General features: G+C 36.8%; 1 protein-coding gene across 4 annotated transcripts in view; it reads left to right on the top strand.

Moving 5' to 3' along the window:
* The window catches only part of NEB (nebulin), a 247,776-nt gene that overhangs the window by 69,805 nt on the left and 159,676 nt on the right, over positions 1 to 18,295 (top strand). For 3 of the 4 annotated variants that reach the window (XM_054478962.2, XM_054478961.2, XM_054478960.2), the window contains exons 47-61: positions 15 to 326; positions 456 to 662; positions 1,105 to 1,209; positions 2,374 to 2,481; positions 5,605 to 5,916; positions 6,111 to 6,314; positions 10,274 to 10,378; positions 11,942 to 12,049; positions 12,388 to 12,699; positions 13,167 to 13,370; positions 13,646 to 13,750; positions 13,834 to 13,941; positions 15,856 to 16,167; positions 16,461 to 16,664; positions 17,134 to 17,238. In XM_054478962.2, the coding sequence (XP_054334937.1) occupies positions 15 to 326; positions 456 to 662; positions 1,105 to 1,209; positions 2,374 to 2,481; positions 5,605 to 5,916; positions 6,111 to 6,314; positions 10,274 to 10,378; positions 11,942 to 12,049; positions 12,388 to 12,699; positions 13,167 to 13,370; positions 13,646 to 13,750; positions 13,834 to 13,941; positions 15,856 to 16,167; positions 16,461 to 16,664; positions 17,134 to 17,238 (2,811 nt within the window). The remainder of the gene's footprint in view (positions 1 to 14; positions 327 to 455; positions 663 to 1,104; positions 1,210 to 2,373; positions 2,482 to 5,604; positions 5,917 to 6,110; positions 6,315 to 10,273; positions 10,379 to 11,941; positions 12,050 to 12,387; positions 12,700 to 13,166; positions 13,371 to 13,645; positions 13,751 to 13,833; positions 13,942 to 15,855; positions 16,168 to 16,460; positions 16,665 to 17,133; positions 17,239 to 18,295) is intronic. The other variant, XM_054478963.2, reaches the window with a different exon arrangement.

Genomic DNA, 18,295 nt, shown 5'->3' with positions numbered 1-18,295 from the left:
TATTTTCTTCACAGTATAAATACAAGTATGATTATGAAAAAGGGAAGGGGAAAATGGTTGGTTTCCGCAGTCTCGAGGATGATCCCAAATTAGTCCATTCCATGCAAGTGGCTAAGATGCAATCTGATCGGGAGTACAAGAAAAACTATGAGAACACAAAGACCAGTTACCACACCCCTGCCGACATGCTCAGTGTCACGGCTGCCAAGGATGCCCAAGCCAACATCACCAACACTAACTACAAGCACCTGATTCACAAGTACATCCTCCCTCCAGATGCAATGAACATTGAGCTGACCAGGAATATGAATCGCATACAGAGTGATGTAAGGCTTTCTTCTACTTGGGTGATGGTTGGAATCCTAGCATGGGAAGGGAGATCACAGTCTGTTTACATGCCATGGTTTGTGTCTAAATGGATAAGATAAAGTAGAATTTGCTTATCTTCTTTATAGAATGAATATAAGCAAGATTACAATGAATGGTACAAAGGGCTTGGCTGGAGTCCAGCAGGTTCTCTGGAAGTGGAGAAGGCCAAGAAAGCAACTGAATATGCCAGTGATCAGAAATACCGCCAGCACCCGAGCAACTTCCAGTTTAAGAAGCTGACTGATTCCATGGACATGGTGCTTGCCAAGCAGAATGCGCATACCATGAACAAGGTACAGAGAACAGTGGCTGTCCACACAGCTCCCACGTGAGGAAAGGCTAGCAGGCTCTGGTTCTTGTTTGGAGAAATCTAATTAAGGTCCATCATTACTAGGCTGTGGCAAACCATTCCAGATCATTGCCCTACACCATCTTCTTCTGCCCATCTCTTATTTTTTTTCTTCTCTTGACCTTCTAGTTGGGTTAGAAATTATTTATGTTTTTAATTATTATGTCTTCAATACTTTCAATCTATTGTAGAAAATAGAAAATACTTAAAAGATTATTTTTTTAAATCTGAGTTTGTTTTTAGGGTCTTTTCTGAATTATATGCTACTTAGTTATTACTTACTACATCAAATTGAGTGCATTCAAGTACTAATGTATAAATACATATTTTTCTTTCCTGCTTGTCCCAGTTATTCAAATTTCATGTCTTTTTTTCCTACTTCCTAGCATTTATACACCATTGATTGGAATAAAGATAAGACCAAGGTTCATGTGATGCCTGATACACCAGATATTTTACAAGCCAAGCAGAATCAAACACTGTATAGTCAGGTAAAGCTATATAAAAATTACTTTTAAGTTTTTTATTGAAACTTATGAACTTATAAAATAATGTAATAGTAAATACTGATATAAATGTTGAAGCAATGGAAGTTTGGAAATGACACACTGATTAGCCCAGGATGTTGCAAAATAGAGTGGTTAAGAGCAAAGGCTTCAGCCACAACTATATGCTTCGTGGAGCAGGTTCTGTGTCTGTTTATCTCTGTGTTCATTGTGCTTGATACCAAGCAGGAAATCAATAGATAATTGTTGAAAAAAAATTGCATCAAACAGCCAGGTGTGATGACATGCACCTGTAGTCCCAGCTACTCAGGAAGCTGAGGCAGGAGGATCCCTTGAGCTCTGAAGTTTGAATCCAGTTTGGGCAACATTGGGAGACCCTGTCTCTAATAAATAAATACATAAATAAAGTAAAAATTGCATCAAACAGACTTGGTATGAGTTTTGGCTTTGCCATTTTTCAGATGTATAATACTGGGTAACTCAATTACCTATCTAAATCTCACTTTCCTCATCCCTAATATTGGGACCATAGAAGTGCCTATGACATTGGATTGCCATGAGGACTAAATGGGAAATTCTGTATAAGATCCTCAACACAGTGCCTGGCCCATGGAAAGTACTGGATAACTATGAGCTATTTTTGTTATTACCCAGTTTTAACACACATACATCCATTCAATCAGTAAAGTCAACTCGGAAAGATTGCAACTAAATTATTGCAATTTATAAAAGGCATTTCATCATTTATTGCTTTTATCACTTAGCTAATTAAAATGTCGTGACCTGTTTTTATTAGCAATTATCTTAATATCTATCTTCAAAATAGTAAGCCCAGGCAGTATTTAACAGCAGTGAGAAAGGTACCTGATATGCCTGATATGACCATATTGTTTCTGAACAGCAGAAGCTATGATAAAATATACCACCAGGATTCTCACAGCCAAAAAAGATTAAAGCCAGGTCATATGATGCTGAGTCAGTGCTTTTTCTACTCCTTTAAACAGCTTGTTTTATTTTTATCCATATCTTTAAAGATAGGGTAGATGATGTTCGATCTGATATTCACTCTGTAGGTAAACTTTTCCCTAATAATCTATTGGTATTCTTTATATAGACAGAATAATGCTGAAGAATATCTTTAATTTTCAGAAACTCTATAAACTTGGATGGGAAGAAGCTTTGAAGAAAGGCTATGATCTCCCAGTTGATGCGATTTCTGTACAGCTAGCTAAAGCTTCAAGAGATATTGCTAGTGATGTGAGTACTAGTTTGAGTTATATAAGGATATATTTTTATCTGAATCAGGTAACTTAATGTCGTTAACTATTTTTATGGATAGGCTTTACCTTTCAAAATATAATGCTTCCTTCATTTTCTCCTACCCTCTTCATTTATCTGGAGTTCACTCTTCTTTTTCACTGTTCATATGTCAAAAGGGCTTCCTGAATAGAGGTCGGGCCAGAAGACCTCTAAGATCCATTAGAGTAAGATGCTCTACTTGGAGATATTACAAAGGACCCAAGATTGCAAGTTTTCCCTACTTTGCCTGAAAATATAATAATTTTCCTGCTTTCTACTTGTCTATTTTAGACAAATTCAAAGTGCCAGATGATAAATCAACCTCAACAAACTGATGCTGATAGATTTTATATGCACATATTTTAAAATAGGCTGTCAGTTATTTCAGTTTAGCCCATTTTGCACTTATATAATTGTAATAAATTACCTTGGGACATAAAAAATCCAAGAAGGTCCAGAAATTTAGGTTTAAGTTCTCAAGGGCTTACTTAACTCTTCTTTCTGCTGAAAATCTGATCTAAAGTTCATAGACTCACTCTCCCAAAGGTAGATTCCGGTTATGATTAGAAACAGTAGCAAATCTGGTGAAAAACTAGGTATTGTCTCTATTTAGGTATTGTCTCTATTGGTTCATTTTTTACAAGTATTTTACTTAGATATTCTGCATATTGCTAGCATATCATTTTGTTAATCCCAAGACTTAACCACAAAAATTCAGAAGGTCTTGGTTATACTGAATAAATTACCAGGATTTCATAGGGAAGCAGGACCTCTTAATCAAAATCTTTAAAAGAAAACAGGGATTTGGTTAATATGCAGGTTGAAATACAGAGTGGTGGAAAGGAGTGCCTAAAAATGGAATCTGACAATAAATTCTAAGAATATAGGGGAAGATTTTATTTAATTCACTTAATTTCTGGCACTCCAGAAATGTTGGAAAATTAATATGATGATATATTATTACCCACTCTCCAGCTTGCAGGTCAATCCCTTATTAGAATAAATCAACGAGGTGATAAGCCTAAAGCAATAATGATGTGTAAACTCATTTTCATTTAATGCTATGTGCTAAGGATAGTTTAGGAATTGAAGAAATAACATCAATAATTTCCTAACAACTCAACATTTGATAGTACCACATTTCTTTTTGTGTGAACCCATTAATTCGAACCTTTTGAAATCTTACTCTCAAATGAACTATAAGTGAACTTTCCCACTATTACAGAGATGTATTTCCCTCAATTTCAAATGTCCTTGTATTTATAAATTTTCAGATAATTAAAACAATTTTATAAGTATTTAATTTAATGAATTAGAATCATAGAATTTAGAGTCGGAAGATAACATAAAGGACATTTAATCTAATATCCCACTCAGCATCCTACCTTCTCTCCATCTCCAAAAGTCTGTAGATACTTAAACATATAAGAATTTTGGAGGCTGGGTGCAGTGGCCCCCTCCCATAATCTCAGCACTTTGGGAGGCCAAGGCAGGAAGATGATTTGAAGCCAGGAGTTCAAGACCAGCCTGGGCAACATAGTGAGACTCTTTCTTTACAAAAAATAAAAAATTAGCCGGGCATGGTGGTGTGTGCCTGGAGTCCCAGCTACTTGGGAGGCTGAGGTGGGAGGATCACTTGAGCTTGGAAGGTTGAGGCTTTAGTGAGCCATGATCGCACCACTGTACTCCAGCCTGGGCAATGGAGCAAGACGGTGTCTCAAAAATAAAAAAATTCTTTAAGGGAATTTTGGAGTCCTTCAGGGCAGGTCATTTCTTTGTTAGATCATTTCTAATTGCCATTATATACCTTCTTATTTTTACCTAAATATGTTACCGATAAGCTCTAGATCTCTGTTCTACAACACCACAAAGCAGCCTATTTCCACTTCCACTTGATAGCTCTTCAAACATTTTCATATTTGCCCTCCTTTGGTTTCAGTTTTATAAATTCTTCAATCTTCTGATCATTCTATTTGTAATTTGTGCTATTTTTTCAAAACTCTTGTCAAAATAGAATCCCTCAAAATTTAGTGTTGTTTTCTTGATACGGGAGGTCAGCTCAGAAAGCTTATTTGTGCCCCATACAAAATCTATGGCACTGCTTTTTAAAAAGCAATTTTGTCAGATTGCTTATGTTGAAGTTATAGTCCACTTAAACTCCTGAATATTTTATATATGTAATAATGAAGCTGGGTATCATGTAACATATAACATGTGTTCAGCACCTAACATCAAGTAAATGCTGTTAGTATACTCATTATTATCACTGTTGTTATTGTCATCTTGTACTAATGTGATTTTTCTCAATTGAATCTAAATACCAAATTTTACTTTTACTGTCTTAAATTTATGTAATCATTTTGACCCATTTGGCAGTATGTTGAGCTCCTGTGAAATTTTCTTCCTAATCTAACATATTTAGTTATTTTTAGCTATCTGCACATGCAAGATATGGATCCCAAACAAGACAAGGTTACATGACACAACCACATGGCAAACCACAAAAAAATCCTGCTATTTAATAGATTAGTCTGCACTATTAGGCATATTTACTTAGTCATGTATCTTCCTGATTTTTCTGCCATTTAGCCCATAAGGATGATCATTTCCATAAGAATATCACAAGAGCTGTATTAAATACAACCCCAAAGTCAGAATACACAATATCTAGCACAACCAAACATATATTTCTGCATCTAGTTAGAATTAATTTCTTATCATAACCTCTCTTGATACTCAATTACATTAGATTTCTTCAGAAGCTTCCATGTAAACAAGGCTTAGTTTAAGTAAGTAAACATTCCATACTAAGTTAGCATAGACAACCCTTCTCTCATCTCAGTTTTGGAAAACAAACATGAAAACAAGGCAAACTGAAGCTGGATGAGGTGGCATGTACCTGTAATTCCCAGCTACTAGGGAGGCTGAAGCTAGAAGAGTAGGCCTGGGAGTTCAAGACCCGCCTGGGAAACATAGTGAGACCCCTGTCTCAAAAAAAAGAAAGAAAGAAAAGAAAAAAAAGCAAGTTGAGCTTAACTTGGCCTTTGTGTACTAAAAGAGCTGTGTTTTCTCTGATTTCAGTATAAATACAAACAAGGCTACCGAAAGCAACTTGGCCACCATGTTGGATTCCGGAGTCTGCAAGATGACCCAAAACTTGTGTTGTCCATGAATGTAGCCAAAATGCAGAGTGAAAGAGAATACAAGAAGGACTTTGAGAAGTGGAAAACTAAGTTCTCCAGCCCAGTGGACATGTTGGGAGTGGTACTGGCCAAGAAGTGTCAGGAGTTGGTTAGTGATGTGGACTACAAGAACTACTTGCATCAGTGGACATGTCTGCCTGATCAGAACGATGTTGTGCAAGCTAAGAAAGTTTATGAACTGCAAAGTGAGGTCAGTTTCTATTAAATCCAATAGTTTATATATTAATTCATATTTTATATGAGTAGCTATTTAGTCAAAGAGAAGCAGAAACTAGGAATTATTATTGAAAATCTAAAATGCTTCTGTTTGTAATGCATAGAATCACTTGAATCAAGGGTCCAGGTGAGAATGGGATTTTGAAGCCTTGCTCTGTCTTTTCACAGAATCTATATAAATCTGACCTTGAGTGGCTGAGAGGCATAGGATGGAGTCCCTTGGGTTCTTTAGAGGCAGAAAAGAACAAGCGGGCTTCGGAAATCATCAGTGAGAAGCAATATCGTCAGCCTCCAGACAGAAACAAGTTCACCAGCATTCCTGATGCCATGGACATAGTTCTGGCAAAGACAAATGCCAAAAATAGGAGTGATGTGAGTAGCACTCTGGAAATAAATAAAATAGATTATAGTGCCTGCTACCTAGTGTTTGCTCAATAGCACTTGCTTAATAAATGAGTAGAACCACAAAGCATTGCCTCATACATCACCATATAAAATTTTATATTGGATCACTTTATTTGAATTAGCAACTATCCTACACTGAATCATGTAAAAATGGGTCAGTGTCAGTTTTTGTCACCCAGAGCTTATTTATTATTTAACCAAAATGTAATGGGAAAATGATCGAACAAACTGTTTTTCTTTGAAACTTGAGTGCATGGAAAAAACAAAACCCCAGATGTTTTTTGTTGGGGTAGAGTGTATGAGGGGGAAAGTTTCTGAGTACCTTACACAGGCACAATGGATGTGTTATAAAGAGTGTATTTCCTGACAAATGATTATAATGCTTTTAGTTTAGCTGAATCAAGATAAATGGATAATTCTGTCACTGTAAATAAGTATCTATTCTATCTTCAACTTATTTTCTTCACCAGCTCTGACACCAGTATCTAGCACATAATAGGTACTCAATAAATATTCATTGAAAAAAATACGTAAAAGATAGCAGGGTGGAGTAATTATATGCAAAGAAGGGAAAGATTACTCAACACTGCTCAGCTAAAAGCCTAACCTTGAACATTACAGAATATTGAAGTATGTGCCCTGAAATCTGTAATTGGTAAGAAGATTTAAATAGATATATAATAACCATCTGTTATTAGGAGGATCTAAATATATATACTGTAGGTCTCAGGAGGATCTGAATATATATACTATATGTAATATGCTATACACTTTACATATATCATATATATCAAGTTTTATATAATATATAAGCCCATAATCAGCTTAGAATGAGCATTGATAAACTGTAGTTCCTCTTTTCCTAACTAACCCCTCACAGACTTTTTATAATGTTGATTTCCAGAATGTATAGTAAATGCTGATCTGTCAGCTTCATTATGAATGTTTAAGCATTTACTTATTCTTTACTGTTTTTATGATGACAGTCAGAATCCAACAAAATGAGGAAACAACAAATTTGTACAAAATATTTCTCCCTTCTTGGAATCCAAGTTTCTTTTCTCTCCATGAAACAGGAGATAAAAAGATCTGAACTAATAAGGTGACCAAATGAGAACCCCTAGATCATTAAGTTTATCAATATACATGTTCTGGGACAGGACTCCCCAGCAGTGTGCTCTAGTTTGGGGAATGCTGAAACATGGAGCTCTCAGGCCTCAGGACCGCCACACAAAACCCGGGACAGCTGGGGTCCTTGAGCTTGCTGTCTCTCCTTCTGAATCGACTGTTACACCTATCCCAGTGTAAATAATAATAGCATTTTCTCTGCATTCCATGGGGTGAAAGTGGCGCATGCCATTGAAGAAATAGTCTAACTTAGTGACTTTCAACCAGAAGCAATTTTGTCCCACAGGAACATTTGGCAACATCTAGAAATATTTTTGGTTTTTACAACTGGGGAGTGGCATGCTACTGGCATCTAGTGGGTAGAAGCCAGGGATGCTGCTAAGCACCCTGCAATGCACAGGGCAGCCCCCACAACAAAGAATCATCCAGTACACAATATCAGTGGTTAGGAGGTAGAGAAACTCTGCTGTTTGCTTGGTGGGTACAATGTGTGTTGCTCCAGTGATGGATGCACTGAAGGCCCTGACTTCACCACAATGCAATTGCACTTGTGCCCCATGAATATATGGAAATAAAAAAATTTTTTAAAGAGAAACTCTGGTGTTACTAAATCCAAAAGGGTAGTGCAGAACTGGGATACACACATATGGAAATTAACAAGCCTTGCTTTGTTTTGGTGCTGAGGGTCTTAATTGGCTTCTCTGGGTTATATGCACCATGGCAAACATGTGCAGGAAAAAGAAAAGTGCCAGACACACACATCTCATGCTGCACACCTCAAAGGGAAATGGACAAGTTTAAGGAAACAATGAGACAAAAAAAATGTATATTGAAATAATTTCAGGCACTCAGAAAAGTTGAAAAAATAGTACATGTAATTCACATGTGTGTGTATGTGTGTGTGCATATACCCAGATTCCCCAAATGTTAAAATTTTACCACATTTGCTTTCTCTTTTTGTCTTTTTCTCCCTTTCTTTCTCTCAGATCTATATCTATATCTATATATCTATATGAGAAATTAAATTGCTTCATGATGCCTAAATATTCCGTCTGTATTTCCTGAGAATAAGAACATTCTCACATAATCACATTGTGATGATTAAAATCACAAAATTAATTTTCACTGGTCTGCTAGTCTACAGAATTTATTTAATTTTATCACTAATATCCTTTATAAGAAAAGAAAATATTTTCTCTGGCTCAGGATTTAATCCAAGACCACAGGTTGCATTACTTGCTATGTCTTTAGTCTCCTTTACTCTGGACTAGTTCCTCACTGTTTCTTTGCCTTCCAAGTTTTTGACATTCGTAAAGAACATAGGTCAGTTATTTTGTAGAATCTCCCTCCATTTGGGTTTTCTGGTGGGTTCCTGTGATGGACTCAGATTATCTTTTCAGCAGGAGATCACACATTGTGTCCTCCTCAGTACCTCATATCAGGAGGCACAGGATATCCGTTTGTTCTATTACTAATAACTTAAACACTTGGTTAAAGTGATATTGCCAGGTTACTATACTGTCGAGTAACCATTTTATCCTTTGTAATTGATAAGTAATCTGGCAGGGAGATTTTCTGCCCTGTGTAAATATTCTGTTTTTAATCAAATTTTCCTAGTTTTAGCCAGGCACGATGGCTCACACCTGTAATCCCAGCACTTTGGGAGGCCGAGGCAGGTGGATCACCTGAGATCAAGAGTTCAAGACCAGCCTGGCCAACATGCTGAAACCCCATCTCTACTAAAAATACAAAAATTAGCTGGGCATGTGGTGGGTGCCTGTAATCCCAGCTACTTGGGAAGCTGAGGCAGGAGAATTGCTTGAACCTGGGAGGTGGAGGTTGCAGTGAGCTAAGACTTCGCCATTGCACTCCAGCATGGGCAACAAGAGTGAAACTCCATCTAAAAAAAAAAAAAATTCGTAGTTTTAGTAAGTCAGTGAAATTTTTGTTTGGATCCCCTTGTCTTCTGTTGAAGAGACATAAGGATGGCTCTGGGACATCCAAGATATTTTGATAAATTCCTCCCCAAAAAAATCCTTTTGGGAATCCTAATCCTTCACAATGACTATGAGGTATAACTATAAATGCTAAGCCACATAGAAGCTGGACACAGTGGCTCACACCTGTAATCCCAGCACTTTGGGAGGCTGAGGTGGGGAGTTCAAGGCCAGCATGGCCAACATAGCGAAACCCCGTTTCTACTAAAAATACAAAAATTAGCCGGGTATGGTGGTGCATGTCTGTAATCCTAGCTACTCAGGTGGCTGAGGCAACAGAATCACTTGAACTCAGGAGGCAGAGTTTGCAGTGAGCCATGATTGCGCCATTGCACTCCAGCCTGGGCAACAGAGTAAGACTCCGTGTCAAAATAATGATAGTAATAAAAACAAGCCACATAAGAAATAAAAATTCCTGATTTCTAGGCACACTTTGAATAAGACATCTTTTGAAAAGGCAAGGGCTACCTCTCAATTAAACACTGAGGGACACAACCCAAAAGATGGAGAAGCCTATTTCATTTGATAATATTGGCAAAGCATGTAATTATCTAGATTGATTTCTTGTAGGCAGGATTATCTGTAACTTTGAAAATGTGACCCATAATCTCTGTTTTGAAAGGCAGTCATGTCCCAGATAAGTCAAGAAATACTGCATCTATTTTCTGCTTATGTTGTCTGCTTATGTTATCAATTCTGTATAATGTTTAATTCAGATAAATTCAGCAATTCTGTTTGACGCCAACTGTGTCATTCACTAATCTAACAACACCACTGAAAAATTATTATTTCTTATTTTAGAGACTTTATAGAGAAGCTTGGGACAAAGACAAGACTCAGATCCACATCATGCCTGATACACCTGACATTGTTCTGGCTAAAGCAAACTTAATCAACACAAGTGATGTAAGTTTTCAAATTCAGCATGTGTTTTCAGAAAGCTCATTTTAATTGTTTCTAAATCAGTGAAATTTTCTAGAAGTTCTCTGAATCCCTGAATTATTTTAATGAACTACATATGACTTAGATTCCTTATTTAGTGGCTTTTAGATTGAACATCGAAATGTTAGTACTCACTATGTCAGGCAGAATGGGGAGTCTGTATTCTCTGTTCCTTGCAGTCCATTGTTATACATATCATCATAAGGTGGATATATTGCTCTTCCCAGTGTGGACAGGCACTCTTTGCAGGCAAAGACAATTCTTATTGAATCTACAGTGCTTATCTAGAATCGTGCCTGACACATAGTAGATACTCAATGAAATTTTGGATCAGTGAGCATACAAAACCCATGCAGGAGAATTTCATTTTTATTGTCATTGTCACTGTAGCATAATCTCTTGAAATGTATACATCTGAAAATTAAATATTTTAAAAACAAATTCTAAATTCTAATAGAATGACTTTAACATTAAAGAATGTATTAAAGTAGTGCCACGGAAGGACTAACAGATAAACACAAGTCCAAGATCAATAGGTACTTTAAATAATCTGGTTTCTGGATAAAAGTACATTTAAATTATACTCTCAATTTTTAAATTATGTCACAGATCTGAAAAAACAAATTCTTTCACTTAAGCTTTTAAAATTCATTATTTAAACTTTCTTCAAAACATCTTAAGTTTTAGAAATTATGGTGGACTCAGTATCTTACCTATAGATGTGGATCCTATTTTGGATGGTCCCATTTTGGGAGACAGACTATTTCACAATGCATCAGCTACATAGAAGAGATAACCCCTTAGGCATGATTTTTCCCCATTAGAAGAATTAGATGAAAAGCCATAGCTCTTTTCTAACAAAAACTTCTAATGAAACAGTCCATGTGAATTGAAAAACAGCACCTCAATAATAATCCATTTCATTGCTCTATTGTTTTACTTCTGCCTGATTCTTGCAAGCATAGACAAGCACTGTATAACAACAGTTTGGCCAACAAAGGCACACATACAGGACGGTGGTCCCGTAACATAATCATACTGTATTTTTGCTGTATCTTTTCCATGTTTAGCTGTATTTAGATACACAAATGTTAATACTTCCCATTGTGTTACAGTGGCCTACACTAACATGCTCTACAGGTTTGTAGCCTAGGAGGAATAGGCTATACCATATAGCCTAGGTGTGTAGTAGGCTGTACCATCTAAGATTGCATAAGTACACTCTGTGATGTTCCCACAAGGACAAAATCACCTAACAATACATTTCTCGGGATGTATCTTTGTCATTAACCAATGCATGACTGAATTGGGAAGAGCTGACAATTTTGCTGATTTAGGTAATTGAAGAGCTTTAAAGTTTAAAACAGGATCATTAGTAATCAATGGGCATAATTTCTAATTACATTTGAGTATTCTAGGGCACAGATGCTATTCTCATGGACTCAAAATATTTAGCACATTTGATCATTATGCTATATTTGTCTATGGGGAACAGTATTTCCCAAAATGATCTTCATTGCTTAACAGAAACTCTACCGAATGGGTTATGAGGAGCTGAAGAGAAAAGGTTACGATCTTCCTGTTGATGCCATACCAATCAAAGCAGCAAAAGCCTCCCGGGAAATTGCCAGTGAAGTAAGATTTTATCCTCTGTTGATATTGATTTGATTGCAATTTATCACTTCAAAGCAGTCTCAATTTAATTTTAAATTGAACAAAATCTAAGGGGTAACAAGTTACAATGGAATAAAATGATCCCATGCAGCGTGGGATGAGGATAAGATCAAGGATGCATTTATTATGTATGGAATTTCATAGCTGAATTTAGCCTTTAATCTTTCTATCAAAAGACTGAAGTCTTTGGCTCTCTAGGCTTGGTAAAATATTTAGAGTTAATGCGCTTTGTAATTTGCCACAAAGATGGCAACAGAAGTAAATTTTGAAAGGAATAAGACACATTTTTTTTTCTTTAGTACAAGTACAAGGAAGGCTTTCGCAAGCAGCTGGGCCACCACATTGGAGCCCGGAACATTGAAGATGACCCCAAGATGATGTGGTCCATGCATGTGGCTAAGATCCAGAGTGACAGGGAATACAAGAAGGACTTTGAGAAGTGGAAGACCAAGTTCAGCAGCCCAGTGGACATGCTGGGGGTGGTGTTGGCCAAGAAGTGCCAGACCTTAGTCAGTGACGTGGACTACAAAAACTACCTGCACCAGTGGACATGCCTGCCCGACCAGAGTGATGTCATCCATGCTCGGCAGGCCTATGACCTCCAGAGCGATGTGAGTCTAAGATTTTCCTTTGGCCAACAAAACATTATGTCTGCTTTTTAAAGTATCAGAGTCCCGTAGTGAGGGGAGTTGAGTTTACACAATTACCCTGGACTAATGCCCAAGCCCCGTCTAGTCACCCAGACATCTGGAGGCACCATTATTCCACAAAGAAAGAGCCAGCAAAGCCCCATTGCTTTGGTGGAAGCCTCTAGATTGTCAAGCTAGACAATCAAAGGATTGAGTCCTTTCCTATGTGCTTCTGTTTAAAATGTTTTTAAAGATATGCTTTTAATCTGAATATTTTGTTGATCTATAATTCATACCCAAAATTTAGAATTTTCTAATAATTCAAGTGTTAAAAATATATATAATATAATATGAACTTTTATTTAGGGGCAAATGATTTAATTATGACAAATTATGACAAATTGTGATAAATGATTTAATTATGACAAATTTGTCACTTGCACTTTCAGAATTTGTACAAGTCAGACCTTCAGTGGCTAAAAGGCATTGGCTGGATGACTAGTGGTTCTCTCGAGGATGAGAAAAACAAACGAGCCACCCAGATTTTGAGTGACCATGTTTACCGTCAGCACCCAGATCAATTTAAGTTTTCCAGCCTTATGGATTCCATACCAATGGTTTTGGCAAAAAACAATGCTATTACCATGAATCATGTAAGTCCTATCTTTGTTTGAGGAGGTTATTAATCTTTTTGTTTATGGAAACACTGAAGTCTGTATAAAAGAAAACTTATTCTTGATTCCTTTGCTTGGTACTAATGTGGTTTTAAAGTATTGTGCTTCTTATTGACACAAGACATTTAGACCTGAAAATGTCACAAATACCGATTCACTGAGCTGAATTTCTTGATTCTCATTAAAAATCAGACTGTCTGCATGTGTCTATTTACTACTGGCCTATACCAGTCATGTTTTTCTGTTTCTCTTAGCGCCTCTATACAGAAGCTTGGGATAAAGATAAAACCACTGTCCACATTATGCCAGACACCCCTGAAGTTTTATTAGCTAAACAAAACAAAGTAAATTACAGTGAGGTAAGTAATATATTCATAGTGCATGATACATTTTGCTTACAATGCACTTTATAAATCCAACTTACTATTAATGTCTATTTTAGAAATTGTATAAGCTTGGCCTAGAAGAAGCCAAGAGGAAAGGTTATGATATGCGGGTAGATGCCATTCCTATCAAGGCAGCCAAGGCCTCCAGAGATATTGCAAGTGAAGTAAGTATACTTGGAAAGTTATTTGCCTTAGCTTTGGCTCAAAGATTTATTTTTCTCTCCTGGATTTATAGTGGCACAAGTAAGCCATGAGGTTAAAGCTGTTGCTAACAGTTTATTGTTTCGATGAATGGTTTAAAATAATGGTAATAGAGTTATCAACACAAAGGCCAAATTCTAGTTATGGTTGAGTCCATAGCAACATGCATTTCAAAACATGTCCATTTCCTGCTGAACAAAAGTATTAGATACTTGACTATAGTTCAGATAATTTTTTTGGCTTTTCCAATGATGTATCTCTCATACACAATTGAGCTTATTGTAGGGTTCCTTCAAAACCCAACCCATGCTGTATGAACCAATGAATCTACAAGGGCTGAATTATAGGACACATTATTCAAAGTTCAACGATTCATGTGGAACATATGTTTGTTTCTATATCAGGTGGTGGGTTACAAATATTTGCTTTCTTTAAAAGATGGATTTGCTCACTGTCACAAGGACAGAAAACCAAACACTGCATGTTCTCACTCATAGGTGGGAATTGAACAATGAGAACACTTGGACACAGGGTGGGGAACATCACACACTGGGGCCTGTCGTAGGATAGGCAGAGGGAGGAGGGATAGCATTAGGAGATATACCTAACGTAAATGATCAGTTAATGGGTGCAGCACACCAACATGGCACATACATACATATGTAACAAACCTGCACGTTGTGCACATGTACTCTAGAACTTAAAGTATAATAAATAAAAAAAAGGATTTGCTCACATTTCTAAAAATTTTTATCTTTCCATTTCTTTTGTCTATGGAAAAAACCTCTAGATTTTTTCTTTATTTCCAAAATATAGGAAGTAATCATAATTTAAGAATAAATGACAATCACAGAAGGGTTAAATACCATATAATGAAATACCTGCCTGTCATTAAAAATCATATGTATAGGTCAGGCACCGTGGCTCACACCTGTAATCCCAGTGCTTTGGGAGGTCAAGGCGGGAGGATCACTTAAGGGCAGGAGTTTGAGACCAGCCTGGTCAACATAGCAAGACACTATCTCTACAAAAAACTTAAAAATGAGCCAGGTGTGGTGGCACATGCCTGTAGTGCTAGCTACTCAGAAGCTAAGGCGGGAGGATCACTTCAGCCCAAGAGTTGGAGGTTGCAGTGAGACATGATTGTACCACTGCACTGCAACCTGGGCAACAGATAGAGATGCTTTCTGAAAAAAAAACACACAAAAAAACAAAAAAAACCAGTCATGTGTGCAAAGACTATTCAATGACACATAGAAATGCTTATATAATAACTGAAAAGAGCAGGCACAAACCCATATACAGTATGACTTCTATTCTAATTATATTCTCACACACGAATCATAAAAAATTATTTTAGTGGCAGAATTACATCTTAATTTTTCTTTTTTTTCTGTGTGTATAAATATACAGACACTCTTTGCAGGCAGAGATAATTCTTATTGAATCTGCAGTGCTTATCTAGAATTGTGCCTGACACATAGTAGATACTCAATGAAATTTTGGATCAGTGAGCATACAAAACCCATGCAGGAGAATTTCATTTTTATTGTCATTGTCATTGCAGCATAATCTGAAATTTATACATCTAAAAATTAAATATTTTAAAAACAAATTCTAAATTCTAATAGAATTACTTTAACATTAAAGAATGTATTAAAGTAATGCCTATCTATATGATACATATTTTATATAAGATATATATTTCATATGTGATGATATATGCCATATTTATTTTCTAAATTGTTTTTACATCTATCATATAATTTATATATTCAGGGAAATTTTTTTTTTTAATAAATAGAGCAAGTTAGGCTTAGTGATTGCTTTTTACTAAAAGTTAAAACAAATGACTATCTGTCTTTTTCTTCTTTTAGTTCAAGTACAAAGAAGGCTATCGTAAGCAGCTCGGACACCACATTGGTGCCCGAGCTATACACGATGACCCCAAGATGATGTGGTCCATGCACGTGGCCAAGATCCAGAGTGACAGAGAGTACAAGAAGGACTTTGAGAAGTGGAAGACCAAGTTCAGCAGCCCAGTGGACATGCTGGGGGTGGTGCTGGCCAAGAAGTGCCAGACCTTAGTCAGCGACGTGGACTACAAGAACTACCTGCACCAGTGGACATGCCTGCCTGACCAGAGCGACGTCATCCATGCTCGGCAGGCCTATGACCTCCAGAGCGATGTGAGTACTGAGAGTCATAGTAACGTGCAGAGGTGGGAAATTATTTAACACCTCTTGGAGAAAATGGCAATATATGGCACAAGCTCACTAGCCCCTGCAGGAGGCAAATAGCATGCCTTTATCCACAGGAATTCTAATCCTTTAACCCTTCAGACCAAAATGAAATATTGTGTGATACCTGGCCCGTCCACCAAACTAAATTTTGAGAGTGCTTTTACTTGATTTCTTATCCTTCAGATGAAAATGCATTGCTGATACAGAGATAAATATTTATTGACTATTTGTGTCAACAGAATATGTACAAGTCTGATCTCCAGTGGATGAGAGGCATTGGCTGGGTGCCCATTGGCTCTTTGGATGTGGAAAAATGCAAAAGGGCAACTGAAATTTTGAGTGATAAAATCTATCGCCAGCCTCCAGACAGATTCAAATTTACCAGTGTGACTGACTCTCTGGAACAAGTGTTGGCCAAAAATAATGCCATCACTATGAACAAGGTGAGACTTCAAAATTAAGAATCAAAGTGGGGCTCCTAAAGCTGAATCAACAAAAAAGAAACATTAATGAGGAAAGAAAGAACATTGAGCAATAAAAGGCAACTATCTATCTGTCTATCTATCGGCTTGTCATCTATCTATTAATAACTGATATATATCATGTATATTTTGATATTCAGTCATTGTTTCATGATTTTGATAAAGTAGCATAGTTTATCAAAAAATAGTCTGCATAAAATATGCTTATTCTCATTTTCCTTTTGTTAACATACATTTCAGATTATTAGAAGGCATTTATAAATACACATTCCATTATGAACTTATTACCTGAAGATGTGCATAAAACACATAATGTGTATAAGACACGTAACCTTTTCTTTTTTATATATAAAGTTTTTGTGGCCCTAAAATTCCTGTTAACTATACACAGAACTTTTTTCCTGATGAATTTGTGTATTTTCTTTGATAGCGTTTATACACAGAAGCCTGGGACAAAGACAAGACTCAGATCCACATAATGCCAGACACACCAGAAATTATGTTGGCAAGAATGAACAAAATAAACTACAGTGAGGTGAGAGCAGATTCTTTGACATTTGCACACTACTGCTTATTTCAGTTGATCTACTCTATGATGATGTGATACCAAATGACAGCTTTAGAAAGAATCCTTTTCATGCTTCATGTGAATAACAACTCTTGCATTTCTCAATCACCATCATAAATGTCAAACTTTACGCAATATGAATTATCATTTAGGAAATACAAATGACATGAACTAATTATTTAAGCTGTAACCATGAGATTATGTAGACCATTTTCTTTTATTATTTTTTGAAGTTAGGAAATTAGCAATTGACCTATACATGTATCTCCCCTTTATGCTAAAGCATAACTGTAGTAAATATATTTTCCATATATTGTTCCTAAGTGTGGTTTAGGATCCAAATTTAATATTTTTAGTGTATAAGATTAAAGGCAAGAACTAAAATCCACAGTACCACCAGGTAACCCACACACACAGAGAGAGAGAGAGAGAAATATCTGTCAGTGTAAATATTAGCAAGCCCATTTCCTTTCACTTTCAGTGTGCACAGGGCCACGTGCCATCATTCCAGAATCACAGAGGCCTAGGCAGAGAGTCAAGCCTCCACTCTAGTGCAAAGGGACCCCTCCCCACAAATAGGTTTTTGACCTGCCTTTGCTTAAGGGTTCCCAATGACAAGGAGCTGATCTCATAAATCAGTCCATTCGTTCTGGAAAATTTACGAGAAATCTTCTGACGTATTGAGTCACAATATTTCTCTCTGTAAACTCACATAGTCCTCTGAAGCTGCACAGAACAAATCTGTGCCGACCCCCAGAGATGGAGAGCAGCACTAGGGTGCCTCCCCTGCCACCTTCACCCCAGGTTCACCTTCAAATCCAGTATCCCAAGCTCCTTGGCATTCCTCACATGGCATCACTAGTAAAATGTGACCCTCAGAACTGAGCAAAATACTATGAGTGGGGAATGACTCACGTAGAATACACTTAACTATCGTATTTCCTCTTCTGGACATTTGACCTCTGTTCTGCATCCTGTGCTCCCAGGGTACATTGGCAGCTGTCACTGCTGGTGCACACAGAAC

The sequence above is a fragment of the Pongo pygmaeus genome, chromosome 11 (assembly GCF_028885625.2).
Source record: "Pongo pygmaeus isolate AG05252 chromosome 11, NHGRI_mPonPyg2-v2.0_pri, whole genome shotgun sequence".
NCBI classification, from domain to species: Eukaryota; Metazoa; Chordata; class Mammalia; order Primates; family Hominidae; genus Pongo; species Pongo pygmaeus.
This window is presented reverse-complemented; position numbering and strand designations above follow the sequence as displayed.